This window comes from Mus caroli, unplaced genomic scaffold, assembly GCF_978045245.1.
Source record: "Mus caroli unplaced genomic scaffold, Mus_caroli_1 scaffold_5, whole genome shotgun sequence".
Lineage (NCBI taxonomy): Eukaryota > Metazoa > Chordata > Mammalia > Rodentia > Muridae > Mus > Mus caroli.
In genome coordinates, this window is record NW_028227260.1 from 61,505,954 (window position 1) to 61,531,515 (window position 25,562).

At 34.1% G+C, this 25,562-nt stretch overlaps 1 protein-coding gene across 3 annotated transcripts; it reads right to left on the reverse strand.

Moving 5' to 3' along the window:
* Positions 1-1,017: 1,017 nt before the first annotated feature.
* LOC110287403 (putative P2Y purinoceptor 10) lies at positions 1,018-24,735 on the reverse strand. Of its 3 annotated transcripts, none has more exons than XM_029473409.2 (3): positions 24,723-24,735; positions 15,998-16,045; positions 1,018-3,728 (listed from the first exon to the last, which is right to left on the reverse strand). In XM_029473409.2, the coding sequence occupies exon 3, from the start codon at positions 3,531-3,533 to the stop codon at positions 2,475-2,477; it is 1,059 nt and encodes a 352-aa protein (XP_029329269.1). In that variant the 5' UTR covers positions 3,534-3,728; positions 15,998-16,045; positions 24,723-24,735; the 3' UTR covers positions 1,018-2,474. The 3 variants fall into 3 exon arrangements, 2 of the variants coding, with proteins under 2 accessions (XP_029329269.1, XP_029329268.1); XM_029473408.2 differs by lacking the exon at positions 24,723-24,735 and adding an exon at positions 24,551-24,672; XR_015047085.1 differs by lacking the exons at positions 1,018-3,728; positions 24,723-24,735 and adding exons at positions 9,196-9,343; positions 24,551-24,672.
* Between the last annotated feature and the right edge of the window lie 827 nt (positions 24,736-25,562).

Sequence of the window (25,562 nt, forward strand, 5' to 3'; positions counted from 1 at the left end):
TAAAAATAGAGCTGGAATCCATAAATGAATCTATAATAGAAACAAACAAGCAACGAATCACAATATAACTGATGTTTATAATAATGACTTCAAGTGATCATGAAAACAGTTCATTGTTAACTACACTTTTAAAGGAATTATTACATTTCATTTGTAATTGGGAGTGCACCAGTATGTATATGGAGTTTCAATTCCCAGCACCTACACAAAAGCCAGGCACAGCAGGCATCTGTAACTTCAGTACTATTGAAGCAAAGGGAAGATTCTTTTCATTGGGCATCTAGTCCAGCCAAGCATTTAAGCAGTACTAGATATTCTGTCTCAAAAATAGAATTGAGAGAGATCAACGAAGACATATAATGTCAAAACTCTAGCTGCTATTTTCACATAATGTGCACACACACACACACACACACACACAGAGAGAGAGAGAGAGAGAGAGAGAGAGAGAGAGAGAGAGAGAGAGAGAGAGAGAAGAGGACTCATTTTTATGAGAATATATCAAATAATACATTTTATGAGAGGAATAAATGACCAAGGAAAGTGACAAGGGATCTACCATGTCCAATACATAAAACCTCTAATTCTTATAGGAAAGAACAAAAAGAATCAATAATAAAATCCAAGCACTCCAAAACACAGCCAACTAAATTAAATGAATTAACAGACCTCTGTTAATAATAAATATTAAATGGCCTCTAATAACCAACAAAAAGAGATTAGCTAATTTTATTTAAAAACAAGATCCATTTATTTGTTCTATTTCTGGATATATATATAGATCAAGGGTTATAAGAAATCATATCATAGAGATAGTTACACATGCATGTATATTGCATATTTATTCACAATAGAAAAGCTATAGAACCAGTCTATGTATTCATCAATGAATGAATGGGTCAACAAAATGCAGTATGTATAAACTGGAATTTTATTGATGTGTAAAGAAGAATTAATTTATAACGTTTTTTGAAACTGAAGATCAGTGTGTTAAGCAAAATAAGCCAGACAAATATCACATTTTTCAAATATTTATAATACACAATATATATGCAAAACATAAAAGTAGAGAGGGGAAGAAAAATGTAAACAGGATGCATACAAAGTATAAGGGAGGTAATCAAATACAAGATGTAATAAACATTTGTATCAAGAGTGCAAAAGAGAAAATTTAGAAGGAAGGCACCAACAGGAATTGGATGGTAGCCAAGGTTGTGGGGAGTAAATAAGAACCAATTAAGATGATATATGCATATGAAAATATCACCATGAAATCCATTCCCTTATATGCTAACCCAAAAATATAATAAGAGCTAAAGGCTACTTGAAAAAAGTAGACACCAAAAAACGTAGAGACAGGACAAAAACAGTAATTCATAAAACTAACCATTGCTTTATAAAATTTCATTTTAATGATACCCAATATTTAAAAATTGTAAGATACAAAATTTCCAGTTTGGATGATTTATATTAGTAATAACTCAGCTACAGGGATTTTTTTAAAGTGGCAATATTTGCTCTGCATTAATGCTAAAATTTGATTCAGTTCGTTGGCATAGTCTACTTAAAAAAATAATTAGGCTCAACTAAACCTTACCAAAATGAAAACTGTATGAGTTGTGTGAGTCTTCATTAATCAATCGATTTAAATGAATCGAGTAAAGTTACATATGAAACAATACACCTAGCCAGGTGAATCATAATAAAGACATATGAGAATATTTCCCAATTAGTGACAGCAAAATATATGTATCATATCACAAACTCATAGCCATTCAGAGTTGTTTTAAGCCTTTAACCTAATTTTTATTTTATTATTATTTTTGTTTTGTTTTGTTTTGTTTTTCGAGACAGGGTTTCTCTGTATAGCTCTGGCTATCCTGGAACTCACTTTGTAGACCAGGCTGGCCTCGAACTCAGAAATCCGCCTTCCTCATTTTTAAATATGCAGAGCACAATTCTATTTTAGGTGTTTGCATAGTCTGTGACTTCAGTGATAACTTTCAGAGGCTCATCTGAATTGATTTTTTTCTTTAAAGTGAGGAAAAGATAATCTTAAAGATATTTTAAGTTATACTGTTGCTAATTTCCATAATTCATGTCAATATGAAAAGCTATCATTCTATAACACAATTGGCTTAAGTAGTGTATGTTTTCTAAATAAAGATAGGGTCATATTCTAATGTATACTTTTAAAGATTGGAATAAATTGTACATGTTCACTAAATTTTAACATATTTTGCATTCCTCAATAATAGATGAGACTATTGGCCCTATTACTGAGGAACATATATGTGATTATTTCTCTCGATTATCACATTGTATGAAAGGTTTTTTTTTTCTCACATAGTCCACTAATAATCTTGGTATAGAGAATTCCTGTAGACAGATTATTTTGAGTGAAGTGGCTGAGTTTCTTCATGATACTCAGTGTCACTTTGAAATGGCTCAACTGACAGAGTATAAAGATTATTTTAGATAACCATTTCATCACATTGTGTTGGAACATCCAAACATTCCAGAGAGATAGTCTGAAGATTCTCTTTCCTCTGACGAATTTCCAAAGTACTGTCCTTACAATGCAAACATGACTGGATGACCAAATTCCCATGTTCTGAAAATTGATCACGAAATTCTGAAGTCATAAAATAATACACAACTGGATCAAGACAACAATTCAGATTTGCAAGACACAAGGAAATGATGTGGAAACATAGAGTGCTCCTAATAAAGGAACAGTTTGAGAAGACACGTTGCTTTACCATCATAAAGAATGGGAAGTTGAGATGGTAAGGAGTGAAACAGACTATGAATACCACTGCACACATTAGAACCATTCTCAAAGCCTTTTTCCTCTCTTTAATATTTTGAGGTGGATCTTGGAATTCCTGTAAAGATTTTCTTGTTTTCCATGTGCAATATGTAATAATTACAACAGGCAGTACAAACCCTCCAAGTTCAGCTGCAGTTACCATGCCAATGGACGAAGCCATACTAATGTCGTGAAGTCCTAAATCAGCAAAGCACGATTCACTGTTATTGGCTAAGCCAGCACTTCTCAGGATGGGAAGTGGCAAACAGGCAGTCCCCACAATGATCCAGACAGCAGCACTGATGCCCACATCGTACCTACGCTTCCAGTTTCTGGCTCTGAATGGCTTGAGGAGAAAGAGGCACCTCTGAAGGCTAATGCATGTCAAGAAAAAAATGCTGGCATACATGTTGAGATATTTCAGATAGAAACACAGCAGGCAAAGGGCCCTCTGGAATGGCCAGTGACGATTGATATAATAGTAAATCCGAAGAGGTAAGGACAGGACATGAGCAAGGTCTGCCACTGAGAGGTTGATCATGAAGATGATAGCCTTGTTCTTCTTGCTGATGAAGCGGCACAGAACCCACAGGGCTACACTGTTAGCCAGGAGACCCGGGATGAATATGAAGATATAAGTAGTTGCATACAGAGAGTATTGAAATGTCAAATAAGTGGTATTGCAATTGCTCTCAGCACTGCTGGTACTGTTGCTACCCATCTTGAATATCTCAGTATGTTAAGCAAGGAAAACTGTGGAATTATGACTCCTGCCAAAAGATACAGGTGGTTGCAAAGATGGGGTCCTGAAACAGCATCTGTAGATAAGTGCACTTTACTCTCATACTGTTTGTGCTGTTACTTCCCATCTTGAGTGTTTGTTTCTTCTCTAGGAAAAATCTTTGCATGACGATTTCTGTGGAAAATAGAACAAATATAGAGTCAGGAACATGTCAACACATGTGAATATACATATTTGTTGCATTCCTTCCACAGAGGTGTTTAAATATGAAATTTTATAAATTTGAAAGCTCCCATCTACGTAAAAATTAAAATTGTTTAGCAATTTACCAAAAGATAAATAGTAGCAAGGAAGATATTTTCAAGAATGTTTACATGATCTTTTAAGATCCTTATTTTCACCAACAAACTTTGTCAGGTTGTTACTCTGACAAAGAATCACCAAAGTTTCATAGCTAACCAACCTCCCAGATCCCATGGCTAAACAGACAAATATCCCAACAGCCTTGTGAAATTCCATGTTGGATTTGTATGACTGTCTCTACCTAAAGTTTGAGATTTATCAGAGTTATTATCATCTCTAGGTGAATGAAATCTTAGTACATATTTAATAGCTACCTTATAAATTATTTGATGACTGCTAAAGTGAGCTATGAATTCATGTGAACAACTCATAGATTAAGGCTCTAAGCAAGGGCTGGCAGGTCACCAGGTTTTCTGGATGATAAGGTCTTTGGGAAAAGCAGCCCCCTACTTCAAAATTTTGACTGAAGGCATGGTTTATTTCGTTTGTAACACCTTTTGTAAGCTCTTTCCACAAAAATTCTGTGTTTATTAGCCATACCATGACAGCTTCAGGCACTCAGGAACACTGCAACTATCTTCTCAGCACTTCAGTCAACTATTAGAAGCTCTAGATGGGATCCTGTGATACATGCAGCAAGAGTTGGTTTCTTCCCATTCATTCTCAATTCCAGTGAAAATTATTCATGTAAATATGTTTTCAGTGATCATAAATTTTAGAAATATCTTCCATCTATTTAGGACTTAAAATCTGTTCCCATGTTGTTTCAACTTAGTTATTCCTTAGTTATGTCCAAAAAGACAAAGTAGTCTACTCCCTTTTAGACATAAAAGCTCTTCAAATATCTCAAGATAAAAATCATGTCTTTTCTCAAATCTTCCTTATCCAGATTAAACATTCATTTCTTAATATGACATTGTCCTTGTTCTTGGTTTTGTTTTATGTTAGATCATTATTACTTTTGGCCAAAAGCCACTACAATACAGCTTATTTTATCCTTGAAGAAAAAGTTTAACTGGTAAATGCTTGATAATTTTCTTTGAAATATGTTTTATATATTCTGATTTCAAACACAAAAGAATAAAGAAGATTTTAATGCTTCATTGTACTGTTCAGTACTTGAAAGGGCAGTTGGTTGGCTACACATTTAATATGGCTGAAAAATGAGACATGCTTAATGGTAATAAGTACTCAAGTGGTCAAGTAAAATGCATATGTTGCAATGTCTCTTTATTTAGTCTGGAAAGTAATATAGGGTCTCAGACCATGTGTACAAACTTAGACACAGCCAATTAAAATCGTAAAAATGTGGTCAATTCAGACAAAGCCCATACAGTGTTAAAACCTATTTGATGTCTCTGCAATGAGTGCATGTAACTCTTGGATAAACTGTATTTACTGAGCTCAAAGTTCAGTGCTTAGTCAAACAACCAGGTCATTCAGGCAAACAGCTACTTTGATTTTTTTTCACTAACTTAAATATGCAGCTAAATGGGGCACTTGGTTCAGTAGAGTGCAAATACAGACAACACTATTACCTTTTTATAATTTTCTTGACTAAGTGAAATAATTGATATTGTGTTGTTTATATTCAGGCTAATTTAAAAAAAAATAGTTGCAAACCCAAACAAGGTGAAGTATTCAAGTACTACCTACCATCTCTGATTTCATTATAAACACGAATAACAAATACTAAAAGCCCATTTTGGTCAGATGCTATAATCAGAATTGTGTGTAGACTCTATCAATCTTTGGCACCAATATTATGAAACAATGATATGTAATGGCTGTTTTGTCAGACGAACAAACTGAGGCTTCCAAAAGACAGGAGTCACTTCCTCCATGAAGCACTTTTTGACATCCACAAGTTAAAAAAAAAAAAAGTCATTTTTCTGGATTCATCGTCTCCATAATTCTGTCCATTCTCTTTAGTGAGTATCACATAATATTTCCGGCATGATGAGGTCACTTTCCTTTCCAGGTGGTATTGCTGTGGGAAACAGCTAGAAATCTCCTATGTGCCAAATACTCACCCACCCTCTTATTACATCTTTTCCTCCAAAAACAAAAGTCTAGTAAAGTGTCTTGGATCTGTGAAGTGTCTGTTGACTGTTTCTTGGGTGAATAATTTTATGAAAGACAATTGACTATGAGAGACAGAAAGCCTCTGAGAGGAAGAGAATGAATGAGAATGAATGAGTGTCTGGGGATTAGAATTTAGCTGTGATGTTTGGCTTGACCACCAGGTGTCATAAGTACACCAATGTTCAAATATACTTGAAAGGGGGTTATTTAAAACCCTATTAATAGAAAAATTAAAGGAGAGATCACTAGGCATCCTGTGAACTTCAGAAACGAAATCCTCTCCACAGTATTTTAGAAGACTTGGTTTGTTTTTGTTCTAAGCTTCCACACTTCATAATCGTTTTCTAGAGATTTGCAATTCTAGATATATTATAGATTCCTAAATTATAGACCTGGTATAGACATTTAGATAAGAAGCACTTACTTTTTTAAAAAGGAAAACAATGCCAGAAAAGGGAACACTAAAAGTTACAAATTCACAAAGAAAGTGGTGATGGCTGAACTGGGGTCTCTTGCCTATCACCACAGAACAATATCTACTTTTCCAGAAACTTTGAAGATAGAAAGCACATTTTTGTAATTATACAATAACAAAATGTTCAGAAATGAACTAATGCTAGATTTTAGACCACTAATCTTAACACTGGACTGTTAAAACAAGAAGGATCTCTTTCTTCCAATTTTTCCAGGGCAAATACACTACTTTTAAATGAATTATTTTAGTCCATGATGATAAGATTGTATAAGAAGCTTCCATTTTAAAAAACTTATTTATGTTATTCTTAATCTTTCATTATTTCTACAATAAGGAAATGAGTTCTATTAGAAAACAGAGTTAAGTAAAGACAAATCAAATTTTATTAATGTAAACTACTCATCCTGAGATTCTCATACAGTCTGGTTTTATTCATACACAGACATTTATATATACAAGAGTTATGAGGCTCAACATTTTCATTCATAACTTTCCAGGAAATTTTTCTAGTTATGCTTATTTATAAATTAATTCATATAGAACCATTTTAATTAAATTTGATTTACATAACACATATAACTTAATAAATAGTTTTAATCACTTAATCATAGTGTAAAATTCCAAGTAACATCTAAATCATAAATTTAATTGATATTTACATTTTTACCAGAATTATCTAGTATAATTTATTTAATTAATTACATTGTAGTACATTACCATTTTCTTTATTATTAGAAAATATTAGAAAATCCAGAATGGTGTTACCTGCCTACAATGCTAACATGGAGAGGTTTAGATGGGAAAATCAAGAGTTCAAGGTCATCATTATTACATAGATATATCAAGGGCAACCTGGTGCCATGTAAGAGCTTTTGTAAAAAAAATAAAAGCTATAATAACAATATTGTACACCCATCTTTATATCTTTAAAAGACTTGTTTCTTAAATTTTAAGTTGGATTGCTAGGCATTAAATGTGTATTCAAATTATCCAAGAAGGTTTCCCATATGAAACATCAAAGTCCATGTTCTTTTCAGTAATGTTACAATGTCAAATATGCTAGTGTTCCAAATAGATCAAATCCTATCTATCTCGTAGTAGTATGATATAGCTAAGTATGACTCAATAAAATGATAGATGAAAAATTGTGAACTCGTATGCTGAACATAGCTGTATATATTGTTAAATATTTAAATAAAGCTAAATAATATATCCTTAACCTCAAATATTTATTATTTTCTTGACACCATTTAAGATATCCTGCTAGCAACTCTCCAGTATTCTAAGTGTTCTTTGCTATTTTGTGATGGTGCACAGTAGACATCCAGATTGTATGACTCATTCCTCAGCACCCAGCTAATGGATCAGCTGTATTTGGAAAACTACAAGTTATCTTAACACCATAATAAAAAAGAATCTTGAATGTTAAACTTTTAATGGGACTGTAACTACAAATCCAAATACCTTACTTAACACATGGTCCTCAAAGTTAATCATTCCTCGGAATGATGTAGAATACAGTCCTACCAGAATTTCTCATTCAGTAGATCTGAGATGGGGACCACTAATAAGCATTTCTAGTAATGATCTCATGGGATTTGTGGATCACTCTGAAAATGACTGCTCTAACATACCTCCAACACCATAAAGAATTGTTTTAGCTCAGAAAAAAAAAAATTTCCCCTCTCACAAACATTTTTAAATTATTTAACTCACTTTTTTTCTTTTCTACATTGGAGATGAGGAAATTTTTTTGACAAGTTTGTGGTCTAATTTCCAACAATTTCTAGTGTAGTCTGGCATTTTTATCTATACTCAATTATCTCTCCCCTCTGGAGAAAACCATGGAAAAAATATCACTAATACTACTACTAATAAAAAAAAACATTAAAGGAGGTTTTGCTCAGTAATTAAGAGTACTTGTTATTGCAAAGGACTGGTGTTCAATCCTGCTCCTCACAAGGAGGTCACACCACCTCCTCTTAGAGCAGAAACACATGTGGTGCACAGACATACATGCAGGCAGAAAAATCAAGCACATAAAATAATAAAAAGAAACTCCAACATGTAATAAGAACACATGTTCCACTATGTTCATAGCAGCCTTATTTATAATAGCCAGAAGCTGGAAAGAACTCAGATGCCCCTCAACAGAGGAATGGATACAGAAAATGTGGTACATTTACACAATGGAGTACTACTCAGCAATTAAAAACAACGAATTCATGAAATTCTTAGGAAAAAGGATGGATCTGGAGGATATCATCCTGAGTGAGGTAATCCAATCACAAAAGAAAACATATGGTATGTACTCACTGATAAGTGGATATTAGCCCAGAAGTTCAGAATACCCAAGATACAATTCACAGACCACATGAAGCTCAAGAAGAAGGAAGATCACAGTGTGGATACTTCAGTCCTTCTTAGAATGGGGATCAAAATACCCATGGGAGGAGATACAGAGACAAAGTTTGGAGTAGAAACTGAAGGAAAGGTCATCCAGTGACTGTCCCACCTGGGGATCCATCCCATATACAGTTACCAAACGCAGACACTATTGTGGATGCCAACAAGTGCTTGGTGACAGGATCCTGATATAGCTGTCTCCTATAAGACTCTCCCAGTGCCTGACAAATACAGAAGTGGATGCTCACAGCCATCCATTGGGCTGAGCACAGGGTCCCCAATGGACGAGCTAGAGAAGGACCCAAGAAGCTGAAGCAGTATGCAGTCCCATAGGAAAAAAAACAATATCAACCAACCAGTACTCACAGAGCTCCCAGGGACTAAATCACCAACCAATGAGTACACAAGGAGGGGTTCAAGGCTTCAGCCACATATGTAGCAGAGGATGGCCTTCTGGAACATCAGTGAGAGGAGAGGCCCTTGGCCTTGTGAAGGCTGGATGTCCCAGTGTAGGGGAATGCTAGGACAGGGAAGCAAGAGTGGGTGAGTTAGTGAGCAGGGGGAGGGGGTATAGGAAGGGGGGGGGTTCAGAGGGGAAATGAGGAAAGGGGATAAAATTTGAAATGTAAATAAAGAAAACATCTAATAAAAGGAAAACATTTGAGATATAAATAAAATAATTAATAAATAAAAAGCATAAAAATAATTTTAAAAATTTAAAATACTGCATCATCTTTAGGTTTTTAAAAATAGGCAGGGTTCTCTGTTTAAAGAATAAATCTTCCATAATTGGAAAACAATCTCAGTTATCTAAATTAGTTATTTATTATCCAATGCATCTTTGACAAAAGATTATTGAACTTATTTCTGAAACATCTTATTCAATTGGTTCCACACAAGTTATTTTTTAATGTTGAGAGTAACCACTATGCTGTGGCTTAAGCACTTGTATAAACAATGTTTCCCAAAATTCAAGCCATGTTAAGACAAAACATGCATTATAAGAAAACAAATTACTTTGTCTTAAACTTCCTAGTCCTCCTCCAATGTCAGGAACTTCAAAACAGGAGGTTCAATAAAAGTTAAAGGACACAGTGTCTTTCTTTGGCTTCAGAATATAACTGGTAAAAACACTTTGCTCATTTGTGGCTGATTTTCATTTTAACAGTAAAATCTATTTCTGATTTTACTACTACCCCCTCCCCCAGAATTTGGAAAAATTCATAAACTTTGTCCTCAAACCACCTATTTCAAATTCTTTTTATCTGGTGCCAATGTAACTTAAATTCAGTTTTCTAGTTTGTTTATTTTTTTCTTGACATAAATACACCATAGTAGTACAACTACCGACTATTTTCAGAGAGATCTTAGTTTGAGAACAAATATCTGTGCTTATGAGTTCTGTTTCTTGATTTACCTTATCTACAGTCTTGTAAATTACACAATGTGCTCCATTGTTTATATGTTCAAAGAAGGAAGCTAATTTTTACAATGTTTGCTTCTGGCATATAGTAATATCACGAATGCTTGCTGCTTTTATTGTCTTTTGTTTTGTGAAATTCTTCTGAGTCATGAGAGAAGACAAAATATAAATACATTTCAAAGCTTAGCTTATGTTTCTTTTACCTCAGGAAACCACTCATGACTTTATAAGTCCTGTCAACCTCAACTTTCTTTGACTTTTTGATGTATTTGACAATTTACAACTGCATGGGTACCATATTTTAGGACAATTGAACTTACTGAAAATTCCTAATGCACCTTTTTACCCCTTATATGATTTGATCCTCAAAACAACTCGGAATTTGACAGATGGAAGCAGGCACATAATTTTATAGTGTTTGGGGAATTGATTTTAAGTTATAACCTCCTTAATATGCATGTTATCTTAGTATTTTTGAAATGTAGTTCCTACTCCTTTGGAAGTGTGTATTTATATGATGTTATATGGCCACTATGATATAGACTCAATCCCTACAACACATATCTTGAACATGTTAACTGATGGCTAGCCTCATTCAAAATCAATAAATCATATTTCTATTTTCCTGAACTTTAAAACATAAAGTCACTTATTTTATCCTGCTTCACTCAGTTCTATTCTGACATAAATAGCCATTGTCTCTGTCTCTTGTTTAGCTTCTAATTCTCTCTACTTCCAATGAAGCTCGTTGAAATTGATCTGATACTGTTCTGAAGTGAGGTTCTTCAAGGAAAGGACTTACTTGACATTCAAGTGTAAACAACTGAGAAAATCACTCACTAGTGAAAGCCAAAGAAACAGAAATAAATAAATAAATAAATAAATTCAAATATTCACAAAGAAATGTCTCTGTGACATAAATGACAAGGAAATAGAATGTTAGATAAATACTATTATAATACCATGAAATATTGAGACAATGAATATTTGAGAATTCCATTGATACCTAAATGTCCTAAATCAAGTATAAGCAAATTAGACACATTGGGGGAAAGGTATACATTGGTAAAATGGAATAGGATGAATGACTATATTCAACTGTATGTTCCTACAGAGAACAGACAGAACATACTATCAATATGAACAAGACCCTGAATTCATTCTCAGCACTAAAACACTGAAATAAATCTAGTAATAAATTAAGCATGGCATATGCTTTAATTTTAGCTAAGACGAAAACTTGGTAATTCAAAGCAAAGTTGGGCAAAATAGAAAGAGGAGAGATGTGTTAAGAGAAGGAATTTTTGTACTTTAACAAATGTAAAGGAACTTACTGTTAAGTAACAGAGGAGTAAAAGCGTCACAAGAAAAATATATGTTTTAATTAGTCTTTAGAGTAAAAGTTTTAGATTAAAAGATATATTAAAAGAGACAGCATTTTGAAATCTATGACCTAATATTCTACATTATAGAAGCATCAATAGAAAAATAACACTAAATGAAAAATCTTGCAACACTACAATATGAATAAGCAAAGCAGAATATAAAATAATAGAAAAAAGCAAGGAAGACAAAATTGATTCCTTGAATGCATAAACAAAACTGTGAAGCCTTTAACTTGACTAGCAAAAATAAATTAAGGGGGAAAAGTACCATAACTTACTAGTAACAAGGGTTAAAAGAGAAGACATTACTGACTGAATAGAAGAAAGGTTAGAAAAATGCTATTAACAACAGTATGCCAATGTTTACATGGCTAAATTTGGATATTTACAGAAACCAGTAAAATTTTATTTTAAAATTTTCTTTTAAAATCAAATGGACCTAGGAAGAAAGAAAACAAAATTCACAATCAATAATCATACCAAAATGTAAAGTGTAGGCTCTGAAGACTTCACTAATGAGTTATAAAGCTTTTAAAAATGAATTAAGGCTAAAGGTTCAATGCTGTTAAAATGGCAATGGAGCCATGTTGTTCTACAAATTAATTGCTATGCCTGTCAAATCATAGCTACCTTATTGACAAAATGATGCAAAAATACCTCTCCAAAAATACAAAGAGATTATGACAAGAGAGAAAACATAGAAGATACAGACTTTCACATCTAAAATGATAGTAATCAAAGCAATGTGGTGGTAGAATAATAACAGACATCATATAGGTTAATGTAATCTATTTTAAAGTTTAGAAATATAACTCATAATTTGGCAACTGGAAGCATGTACATGATTTTAAAGTGTTTGGGAAATTTGTGAAGTGTGTGATCAAAGAGTGCTCTAGAAGAGTACCAATAAAATGTTAGGAAGAAGAAATAATAATTTGATAATCACAGAACAACTGAATAGCTGAACAGAAAAGTATGAAGTTGGTAGCCATTGTGGCCTTGATCCTTTCATCTATCAACTCAACTAAGTTATAGTCCTAGTTATTCAAAGGTGCATGTGTGAACACACACATGCACACACACACACACACACACACACCTTTATGAGCTCCTAAGAAGATTCCATATCTTTTCAATTGTAGACAGTACTGTAAAAACCAAAAGCATAAGTTGCAGCTATCTCTATTTTAGAACATAGCAATTTTACAGAAGAGTTGTTTGCTTTATGGATATCTTCATACATGTACATAATTAATTTATTACCCCATTCTCTCTTACCCTTCTTTTTCCACTTTCCCACTGGTCATCCCACCCCAAATAGTCACCTTTCTACTTTCATTATATACACATAATGTTAAATTTTTCATTCATGGGAAGAAATGGGATAGTTGTGTTTCATAATCTGGCTTATTTTGTCTAACAGACTGTCCTCCAGGGGTTTGTTTCCATTTTCCTTGTGATGAAATGATTTTATTCCTCATGCTTGACTAATACCCCTACTGTATAACACTTCCTTTACCTATTCTTTCATTGAACTATAGCTTGGATAATTTCACGTATAGCTTATTGTGCATAGTAGTGAAATAAATATAAATATAGATATTGTTTATTCCTCAGATTCACATGTAAGCGGTATTGCAGAATCACCTGACAGTTCTATTTTTAGATCTTTGAAGACTGTCCATAATGATTTTTTATAACAGCTAGACTAATAGACATTTTAATTAACAGGACAAAATAATTCCTTTCTTTAATATTGTATTGGTTACTTTCCTGTTTCTGAGATAAAAATACTATGACCAAGAACTTAAAATTACTTTAGCTTACAATTCCAGAGATGAAGATCAAAATGACAAGAAGAGGAATGCCAGCAGGCAGCTGGAGCAGGAAGCTGAAAGATCTTATCTTCTGCCAACAACGTGAAACAGAGAGTGAACTGCAAGTGGAACAAAGCTATAAAGCTCAAATCCCACCCCAGTGACACATTTCCTCCAACAAAGCCATAACATCGTAAAGATTCCATAAATTCCACTAACAGTGTCACCAACTGGGGACCAGATCTTTAAATAGCTGAGCCTATGGGGGAAATTTCTCCTTCAAACTACTATACACATATTACCAATACCTTTTCCCCCTTGGTGGCAGTTATTCTGGGTTATCAAAACAAAGTGGCAATGTTTGATTTATGTTTCCTGGTTGGCAAGGGTCTGGAACATTCTTCACTTACTTATTGCTTCCACCACTAGGTGGTGTGTAGTACTGCATGTTTGGGGGAAGGAGGCACTGGCTCTATATTCATTGGGGTCTTTATCCTCATGATTTCTCCTTGTCTTTGTTTCTCACAAGAGTGGAATCCTACCTTAGGCAAAGCTGTGTATATAACAACTAATTGGAAGCTAATTATGCCAAAATACCACTGACTCCTCATTTGTACCCGCAAGGTTACTAAAAATGGAAGGGACCTTAAATCTCTGCCATACTTTTATGTATATCTTTCTGCTTTACATCAGCTGATGGCACAGAGTTAAATCATTTGACTTTATATCCATAAGGACTGCTTAGTAATACTTCTTGCCCCTGATTCTTGTTCTGTTTGAATTTAAAGTTCACATCAGCTCTGCATACATGGACTTGTAGTCCTTTGTCTCCTTTTTCTATTCCTGTTCAGAGTGTGGCCATCTTCTCTTTCTATTTTTTGCCATTGCTCTTTTTTTTTTTTTAATTGGACTATTAGGGTGTATAAGGAAGGAAGCTTCTTGGGGCTGCCAGAGCTCTAGCTTTCACTCTAAAATCTCAGTAGAAGAGATTGATTCCAGATAATCAGGAATGTGACAGGATTTTAATGTGTTTGAAGACATTCCCATGAAATGTTTTAAGGGAAAACATTTAGATAATCTGAGTTGAGAACGTTTAACCAGTTGGAAACTGTAACCGTGCAGGCTTCCACAAAGATACCTGCAGGTAGCAAATTCAGCCTGTGAATTCAATCCTGCTTATTCTGAAAGGACAATCTGACTTATTAATTTCTGCATTGCCTAGTCAGCACCTACTGTGACCTATCTCTTAATTTATGTCCATTACTAGCTCTGTTCCACAAATTGGATGTTGACTGACATTAAAATGAGTTACAGGAGCACTTTTTTAAAAAGAACCATCTTAAGGATGAATTTTGGAATTTCTCCTGGGTTTTAATGAACTTGATGTTCACCAATCTAATCAGATTAGATTAATTTAGAATTAAATGTCTCAATGACTATAGAATATGGTGAAAAGATCATGGTTTCCCATGGCATGATTTGGCAATAGAGGTACTCAAAATATTGCCATTGAAAATTCCTAATCAATCTTAAATACAGTAAAGTTGCAGAATATCATATATGTATCCATTATAATTATAAATATCAAATATGTAGAAATGCAGAATAGAATCGCTTATTGCTCCTTATGCAAGAGGAAATGGCAAAAGAAAAATTCAAGCCTATGGATTTGAATTTGAAGCTGAAGCTTCATGTTGATAACCTATAAGCACTTTCATTTTCTATGAAAACAAACTTATCTTCTGTTGTTATATGGGGCAGTTTAGTTCAACCAAAACATATGTCATCTTATATGTTTCCAATTGCATAAATAATTTTCTTACAGAAAACCACTGACTGGGACCACACAGATAATAAATCTGAAATGCAAACACAACAATATTTCTAAGTGGAGCTGCTAATAAGAAGTATATAAATTGCTCTGTGTTCTCTCTAGTAAAAACAGGCCCCTGAATTCTGCCTAAAGATTTTACTGTCCCTTTGCCTTAAGAATTTATGATAGCATCCTGTATGGTAGTTGTCTCTGATTCTTTTCAAAATTCACTACCCTGAGTTCCCATGCTTCGAAACCAAAAACATCATTCTAGTCCTAGTAAGTGTCAATAAGTAAGGCACAGTGTATAAATCAAATGTCTTCTAGTTCTGTGGAATGTTTAACTTTTTGTTTGTATGGACTATGTTGAAATAACCCAATAAAGGTGACAGATAAGCATGCTGGTTCGTCGAAGGTGCCATTCTTCTACATTTTGGTAAACTACTCAGCCTTTAATATTGTTTGTTTGTGCTATTTGTGATCCCCTAATTTCTGTATGTTAGAACGTACTCACCAATATGGTGACACTAAAGGATGCAGAATAGAATTGCTTATTATTATTTAGAGGGAAAGTGGTTAAGTGGAATTCTTATGAATGGAACTTCATAAAAATGTTCTCAGAGATTTGCCTTCCACCATGTAAAAATGTGTGAAGAACCTCCCAAGTATGTGCCAGAATAAAAGATGCTCAACATTAAGACCCCATGGTAGTTTACGTTGACATTATCCTTCTTACCTTCTAGTTCATGACTGTAAGTTCTTCAGCTTCTGGTCCCCAAATAAACTAAAAAAAAAAAATAAATAAATGTACTAAATGATCCACAAATGTCTAATGTCTATTTGCTTCCTCTGCAGCAAATCAAGGTTGCAGTGCAGTAGAAATAATATGGAGCTTTTTTTTGAAGAATCTTTATAGGTTGGCACATTACTGTAATTTTGAGGGAAAAAATGTCATCCTTTTCAGGTATTGTTTGAATTGTTAGTTGGCCTAGAGCTGGTCTTCGTAAATGAGATATACTAGCCCTTTCAAACCATAAATTTATAAATATATAGCAGAAATCCATTATCAAATGCAAATTATATTTACCAGATTTTAACAACTCCAAAAAATCATAAATAACCTCCATAAAAAGTAAATCAAACTTCCCATCCAGGACCATTATGCTTTAGAATATAGTCCATTAACTAAAGAACCAATTTCTGGCATGGTTTTCAAATGGTTCTGTATGATGTGTAAACACAAATGAAGGTGGACAACTGCAATATTATATCCTCTTCCTGAGAACCCCCACCTCCTGAAGATTATAGCAAACTTAATACTTTCAGTGGGAAGAACACTTAGAAGTGACTTTATCCATTTTGCTCAAAATTAAAGTCCCAAGAGGCAAGATCCTATTTTAATTCATGGGTTGAATTCTGGTGTTTTAGATGGACAATGTGTGATTCAGAAAGTGTACTGTGCTAAGGGAGTTTGAGGAGCAAATATATGGCTAGCATTCTCTAGTTAATGTAAATCTAATTGTAAAATGGTTAGACAAGCATATGAAACCTGTCCTAAATTAAGTAATAAAAGACAAAGCCTTGGGCTGACAGTTCATATCCACTAGATTAAAATCAGAAATAAGAAATATTAGAGAACATGGATAACATAGTAGCTAGAGTATATTCATTTCTGATGAGAACATCAAATGTAGTACTGCTTTGTAAAACAGTTTGGAAGTGCCTCAAGATGTTTCATATAGAATTACTGTGTGACTCCATGTATTACTACCAAAAAAATTAAATCTTCGAGAATGATAAAAAGTTCATGTGTGAATGTTAATAGCAGTATCATTCATTGTAGTAAAAACAGAAATAATCCACAATCCCATCAATAAAAGCTGGATGAAAAAATACAATGTCAGGATGGAGGCAAAGTACAGTGACATATAAAAAGGATTAGATAAAATGTTCTATATGAGCAAAAGGCTGATTTGAAGTTTTAAAATGAAACATTATAATCAATTTCATTAATATGTGAAGGAAGAAATATCACAGGAATATATCAACTAGCGAAGTAAAAGCACTGGACAAAATCCTGTAGTCATATTAAAACTTTATAAATGTTCAGATACCATCTCAACAAAATCAGTTGCAGATAGTGTCATCATTCTAGATACTACAAGAAGCTCTAGCCAGCATAGTAAGACAAAGAAAAGAAGAAATAAAGGGCAAATATAAAGCAAAAAAGACATATTATCTATTTGAAAACAATGTCTTTCAAGTATAAAAAAAAAAAAAAAAAAGAAGGAATTTAGGAAGTGACTAGCCTCACAAAGGCTTTAAGTGCCATTTTGGGCGGATACCAGGAGCTCCAACAACTCAGAGGAAGAGGGGGAAGGAATGGGGGAAGGATTGTGGGAGTGACTGACTGAAAGGAGGAAGTGAATAATTGTGCATGATATAAAGAGAATAATTTTTAAAAATTAAAGAAAATATCCAATAAAAAATTTTATAGACATAACAATGATATATTTATAACAGCTGAAAAAATCCTTGCATAACCAAACACACACAGGAACTATATATTGAAATCTACAAAGGCTGATACAACACCCAGGTTTATATTTAAAAATATAATGTGTTTCTGGATTGAAAAATTATAAACACTATTATCCAATCTCAAGTGGCTATCTCTAAACAGTTGTATTTATAACCAACACACTCGATGTCTTTGTCTCTATATATTTTGACAATAATATATGTATATATTATATGAAATATACATATTACATGTGTAACAATAACAGTTATAGAAGATGAGGTTTTGATTCAGAAATAGTTTGGGGTAGTGGAATTCGAGAAGGAAAGGGTGGGGTGGCTGATGCAAATAAAGTTTATTCATGTATGAAATTCTCAGGAAACTTTAAAAATTATATTTCAAGTTCTAGAAGTTGTTCTTGTTAGTTTTTGTCAATTTGACACACACTAGAGTCACCTGGAAAGAGGCAACCTCAGATTGGCCTGTATGCAAGTCTCAGGAGCATTTTCTTAATTAATGTTGAGGAGGGAAGTTGGTATCACTCTTGGGCAGGTGGTACTAGGCTGTATAGCAAAACAAGATAAGTGGGCCATGGACTATAAGGCAGTAAGCAGCAGTTTTTTTTTTTTTTTTTACAATCTCTGCTTCAGTTTCTGCTGATTTTTGCCCTGAGACCTTACCCTGACTTTCTTCAGTTGCGGAGAAATTTTAAAACTGAAATAAACCCTTTCCTCCCCTAAGTTATTATTGATTAGTGTTTTATTACCACAGTGAAACAACATGACAGATGCATACTCTCCCCAGCCTGATCTATAGTTTAATAGGATCCAAAACCCCAGCAGATATTTTTGTAGAATATGATGCTGCTTATTTGAAAACTTTTATCATGAGGCAAAGAAACTATAATAAATAAGATAATAATGAAAGACAAATTTAGTACAATCACTGAACATGATATTGTGCCTTCTTTCTTTCTTTCAAATTTTGAGACAAGGTTTCACTCAGCTAGGCTGGCCTTTAACTTATTCTGTAATCCAGGCAGACCTTGAACTCATAACTTTTGCTTCAGCCTGCCAAGCAGCTGTAATTATAAGCTTGCTCCACTCTACCCAGTTGTGACTTCTACAGAAATCAAAACAACGTGGTATTTTGGAACACAAATTTTTTTTCATTAAATAAATTAAAGTGAAAAGAACAGACCAACATAAAAATGCACACATCCCTATTTTTACAGAAGTGAAAATTTTAAACAAGAAAATGTAGCCCTTCAATCAATGGTATTTTGACAACTATATATTCATAGGAAAATAAAAGTTGATTATTGTTATGAACTTTGTTAAACCATACACAAAATTCCTCATACTTCAAACTAAAAAAAATATAATGATATAATGCACCAGGGTATAAGAAGTCTTCAGAATATGTTAGTAATTTTTTTAACTATTACACAAAATGATGGTATAGGAAGAAACAAAATAAAATAACTAAATTTGACCTCATGAAAGTTCAAAACTCTGTTCTATGAAAGAGGAAGTTAAGAAATAAAAGCAGCGGGGTGTGGTGGCGCACGCCTTTGATCCCAGCACTTGGGAGGCAGAGGCAGGTGGATTTCTGAGTTCGAGACCAGCCTGGTCTACAAAGTGAGTTCCAAGTCACCCAGGGCTACACAGAGAAACCCTGTCATAAACAAAAAGAAAGAAAGAAAAGCAAAGCTTTAAAGAAAAATGCTTGAAAGCTACAAATCTAAAAAGAAATTTATATTATATGTATATATATATTATATAAATTATATATACATATATATATACATACATACATATATATATGGAAACTCATAAAGCACAACTTTAAGAAAATATTGGAACTAGAAAATGGAGAATGGAGATGAACAGGTTTTTTTTTTTCAAATTAGAACTGTGAAACACATACACTTACACACACACACACACACACACACACACACATGGGAGGGATGGAGAGAAAGGGGAGCGGGAGGGAAGAGAAGGGAAAGGGGGCATTACTACATAGGGAAATACAACTTAAAACTACAAAGAGTTATAAATTTATACTTACTAGGTTGTATAACAAGAGAATTTGCAACAGCAAATGTTACAGGGGTGTGTAAAAAGTGGATCTTCTATAAATCAATTTTCTTTGTTAAATATCAACTGCTCTGCAAAGATATTTGACAGATTTTAGCAAAACTATAAGTACATATACTATAATCCTAGAAACTCTCCTATGTTGGTGTCATAGAAAAATCAAAACTATAGCCATAAGAAACTTATAACTAAATACTCACTGCCCTTTACATATTTCTTCCTCCAGAACAGAATGGAAACAACTCAGATACTTTAGTGGATTAATAGGTAAATAGATAAACAAGTTTATTATAGCCCTGTCTTGGTGTCATGTTTAGTTATAAACTGAACCATCTATCGATACAGGAAAAAAAAAAGGCTTCAAAGGAACTAGATAAGTGAAAATGCCCCATCTAAAAAGGATATATATTACTTCATTCTATTTGTATAGTGTACTCAACACAAAAATAAAATGCTGATGTGGAAAGCTTATGAAATGTTAGCAACGTGCTATAGACAAGGGTGGGTTTGGATGTAAGGAGAACTTTTGTGCTGATAAATGATTTTCAAATAGATGGTGATGTTGTTTGAACATATGAATGTATGTGATAAAATTCACACACATGAGTACTTGCCAGAACTGATGAAATATAAATAAGTTCTGCAGTCTAGTTCATTGTATTATATCACTTTCAACTTCCTGCTTTTGATAATATACTATAGTTTCTTAAGATCTTATCATTAGGGAAAACTTGGTGAAACGTACACAAAGAATTAGGGTTTTTTTTTTCAATTTCTTGTGAAACAAAACTATATTCGTAAGTATAAAGTTTTGTTAAATTTCTTGAAGAGATTCATTAAGGCTCAACTGACTAGAAACTAATAAAAGAGAGTGTGTCTCAGATATTTAATACATAATATACATAGAGGAAATCATTGCATCTCCACTCATGCTGTTGATTGTAATGTGTGTGATCCAAAGCTAAGAGATGGGTTTCTACAACAATATCAAGAAACCAGAACCCCCAGAGCTTCCAGGGACTAAACCACCAACCAAAGAGTACACATGGAGGGACCCATGGCTCCAGCCTCTTATGTAGCAGAGGATGACCCTGTCTGGCATAAGTGGGAGGAGAGCCCCTTGGTCCTGTGAAGGCTCGATGCTATAGTGAGGAGTTGGGACTGGGTGGGTGGGTGGGAGTGGGTGGGTGGGTGGGGTTTCACGCTCAAAGAAGCAGGAGGAGGGGGTATGAGATAGGAGGGTTGTGGAGGAGAAACCATGAGTGGGGATAACATTTGAAATGTAAATATATAAAATAACTAATAAAAAAAGAAAAGAATTGGGTCTCTAATTTGTTTTTGTGTTTGTTGTAAATATCATTCTCAGGCTGGAGAAAGTTCAATTGCAAAAACTTCAGAAGCATCTCAAGCAACCATTGAACTGAATTTGCCATCAGACCTAGCTCTCATGTGAGAAACTCTGAATGTCAAGCCCAACCTTGAGTTCTCTGACTTACCCACAGAAATGCTTCAGTCTTCTTTCAGGCCAAAGCTAACACACAGAAGCCATCCAGAAGAGGAACATTTGCACACAACTGGTAGGAATGTGAATCAGTACAGTCACTTTTGAAAACAAAATTCATTTTCCTCAAAACTTAAAATAAAAGTATATGATACACTTACTCTGATCTTGAGCATGTATCCAAATAATTGAAACCAGCATGTTCATATATCAATACTTCTATGCTAATTTCATGATTAGTCACAAATAGTCAAGATATGAAAGCAGTAAGTCTACAAGTAGAAAAATGAAAAATAGTGTAGCATATATACAAAAGAAAATACTGTGTAATATTGAAAAAAATATATTACATGCAACAAAATGGAAATGAAAGACAATGTACCAAGGAAAATATGCCAGGTTTTAAAATGCCCCATAATCTCACTTATATGTGAAATTTTAAAAATATTGATTTCTTAAAAACAGAGAATAGAAAATGACTGCCAGAGACTAGGGGGAGGAGAGGAAAAAATGAAATGGTAATTAAAGTGCACGACGTTAGCCAGGCCTGGTTATGTATGCCTTTAATCAAAGCACTCAGGAAGGAGGATCTCTGAGTTTTGAGGCCAGGTCTTCTACAGAGCAAGTTCCAGAACAACTAGGGCTTCAAGGAGAAGCCCTGTCTCAAGACACTAAAATTTCAAAAACAAAAAGTAAAAAGTTAAACCAGAAAATGTTATAACAATGAACTTCATTGCCTGGTGATCATAGTAAATAGCAACATATATGACAATATTTCTAAAATAAATACTTTTACACCAAGAAGGTAAGTCTGTGATCAGAAGGTCGTATGGTAGCTCATAAACATATGCCACTATTTGTCAATATAATATATATTTTAGAAGGAAAATAAATGATAGAAAAGATATGTAAAGTGTAAAACTAAATTATGCTACTGCTTTACTTGTAATAAAGTTTAAGAAGTGGGATTGAAATTTCCAAACATAGAAAAGAAATTTTTACCCATGATTGACAGTGTCCACATTTATAGCTATGTTTAGCTGTTGTGATCTAAGTATGTGTTTTAACTACGCTCTTAGTTAATAAGTAGGCAGGATGTGTGAAGTCAGAAAATATCTCTTTATTCTATGCTGTAATGTCTCTCCTTTTGGCTCCCTTACCTCGTTTTCAATTACTTAGTATGTTTTAAAATGTAGACCTTCCTGGTTTGTGAAAAAAATCTACCAACTGACCAAAAAACTCAGCCTATAAACTCATTAGCTAATTTTTCACTAGCTTAACCTTTTGCCATGATTAGAATCACTTGTGTCTTAAGAAAGGAGAACTTTAAGAGACCATAAATAACCTCTGGATTAGCTTATTCATAGTGACATTTCTGGTTAAAGGCAGAGAAAAACACTTCCAGTTCAAAGTGTTGTCTTTTTTTTTCTTTCCCAGCCTCAGAATAATGTGCCTAGGCAGTTGCCAATTTGTAAGCCTAACTCTAGTGGTATATTATAATTTTATACCACTAGAAACTTCAGGCAAGTATTATTTTTCCAATCTTGAGCAATAAGTTTGACCAAGTGGAAAATGTCTCATGCTCTAGTGAATAATTTCTTTCTCAGCCTTCTAGGACACACACATTCACAGCTGCAGAAAGTAAGACATCAGCACAGAGTCAGCCAACAGAAACCTCTCCCTTCCCCTAGGGTTCTACAATTCAGCAAACATCTAGTCCCTACTAAGCTCCAACTTTGTGTTAAAAGTCTGCTGCTAGGGACACAAGGATGATTAATTTCCTTCTTCCCTCGTCTAGTCTCAGAAGCCACTTGAATAACCGATCTTTCTTCTCATTAAACTTCCTGGGTGGAGTGGGGGAAGGGGAAACTGTCTGGTGTCGAAAACTCCACCCAGAACTTTAAGTCTTCTGAGGACATCTTTTGTCACAACCCCACCAAAACTGTTTCTAAAGAGGGTCTGTCCAGGGAATGCTGCTGATTTCAGCCCTTCTTGAGGTTCCCAGAGCTTTGCAGCTCCTTAGCCTGCCTGGATTTCATATACTGGCCCCAGTATCAGTCACTTTGGAACAACTTTGCTATAGGAAAAAAGCCCCACCCATACTTGTGGTCAGAGAGATTAGGCAAAGCTTTCTCAATAGCAGACAGTATGGTGCCGCTTGGCAACCATAATATACACATAGTGCCATTCTGTGAGTCATGCTCATGTAGTCTACAGCTGTTAGTTTCATTTTGTTACTGGAAAAAAACAGTAGTACAATAAAGCATTTATCCTAAATTTTTACAGAAAAAAAAAAAAGAACTCCATTTGGACAATTTTTTAAAGGGGCTATTTACTATCTTCAACACTTCACTCTGGGGAAAATTAAATATGTACAAAATACACTGATTTCCTCATCTCAGGAGAAGGAAAATGTTGATGTAAATAGGTCTTATTTATATTTTCCTAATAAATACATTAAACATATTTTACTAAGGCTTACAATCTCACATAAAATCATGTAATAATTTTACATATAGAAGGATCAAACTCCACATGTGAAATTAGCAGACTTTAAAAAGAACACGTTTTTTAAAACCACAGAAGGAATTCCTTCTAAAAAAGACAGCAAAATGTTTGGAACGCCTTCTGAAAATGCTTCCCATGTTCTCAAATTAAAAATACATCCAAAGAAATGTTCATCGTAAGCTGAGAATCAGCCCCATTGAGACTCGACAGCTGTGCTAAGTTCTAGGGCTTGATGAAAATCCTTTTGTGCTATTTGAAGCCATCACATCCCACTGGAAAATGCATGCATGGAAAATGTCCCAATCTGAGAAAACATGTCAAGTCTCATCTTATGAAAAGATTAAGGCACTTAGATGCATTTACTACTTGAATGCTGCTTTAATTTGGTTGACACAAACCATGGGTTTAAAATTGTAAGTTTATTTTCTCCCGTTGGCTCACACTAACAAAAATGCATTTAATGAACCACAATCTCAATTTTAACACAGAATTGTTAGAAGCAATGTTTAATACAAGTCTGGACCCCTGGTTTTTGTCAGTGGCATGCTAAATTGTAGAGAAAGGAGCTTTCTATCTAGACAGCCACATTTCCTCTCAGAAAGCATGCAGCAGTTTCAGCGAACATTTTAACCACTTAAACTTATAAATAGATATTACCTCACTGAAGTCTCCATTCTTCATAACAATATATCCCCCCAAAGGTAAGATATTAGCAGACTCAGAATTAAGTTTTCAGTGGAAGCAGCAGAAATTCACACTGTCGTTTTCAATTCACAGAGGTTTTTTAGTTCTATTTTTGAATGTATGAAGAGAAAGCCAAGAACCTTACCCTTTCTACCCAGATATCCTGTAGTGAACTGCAGGCTTTTACAGCTAGAAGAGGAAGTAACGTAGTTTATTCAGCAAAACAGGAAAAAAAACAAAATCGTTTACCTCTAATAGGAGGTAGAACTGTCTGTCAGCATCACTCAGTTGTTTGGGAAAGCCTTTGCCTCAGAGGATATTGTGGGCAAAGTAAATTCAAATTTTGGCTTTGATAAATTCAGAGTTTCCATGATTTGTACACTTCTTCAATCAGGAACAGAGTATCTGACTTTAATTTGCCACGTATTACAGTCGTTGTCTCAGTCTATTTTGAACATTTAAATTGTGGGCTATGCAAAAAGCCAGCTTAACTGTTAGAATTTTATTTTACCATTGAAAAATCAATTCTTATGTTTATAAAATCCTAATTGCGTTTTTACAGAAAGCAGTAAGTATCAATTTTATATTGATTCCCCATTTTTTCCATATTTAATTCCTTACCATGGCTTCTTTCTGCTGCAATCTTCCGGCATCTACTTCTTAGAGAAATCCATTCCCAGGACTCAGAAGGCTACTATCTAGCTAACTACTCCACAGTTTCCTAAACTTATAAAAGATACTGTGCTTCTAGATATCATTACATCCCATGACTACAATGGCTAATGTTTCCATCTAAAGACATAAACAGTCATGTGCCTTTGCTATGGTACTTCGAAAGAGAATGTGTCAAGAATGCACTGAGCTTCCTGCTATGCACACGCCCATCTTATTCTATCATCATCTTTCTTCTTCCTTTTCCCCCCCTTTCTATGAGCATACAGGCATATGTCTGAGTCACATATGACTTTCAGGCTGGCTATATGAG

Coding starts and splice junctions, on each gene's coding strand:
- LOC110287403 (XM_029473409.2), bottom strand. CDS start 3,533: ATGGGTAGCAACAGTACCAGCAGTGCTGAGAGCAATTGCAATACCACT.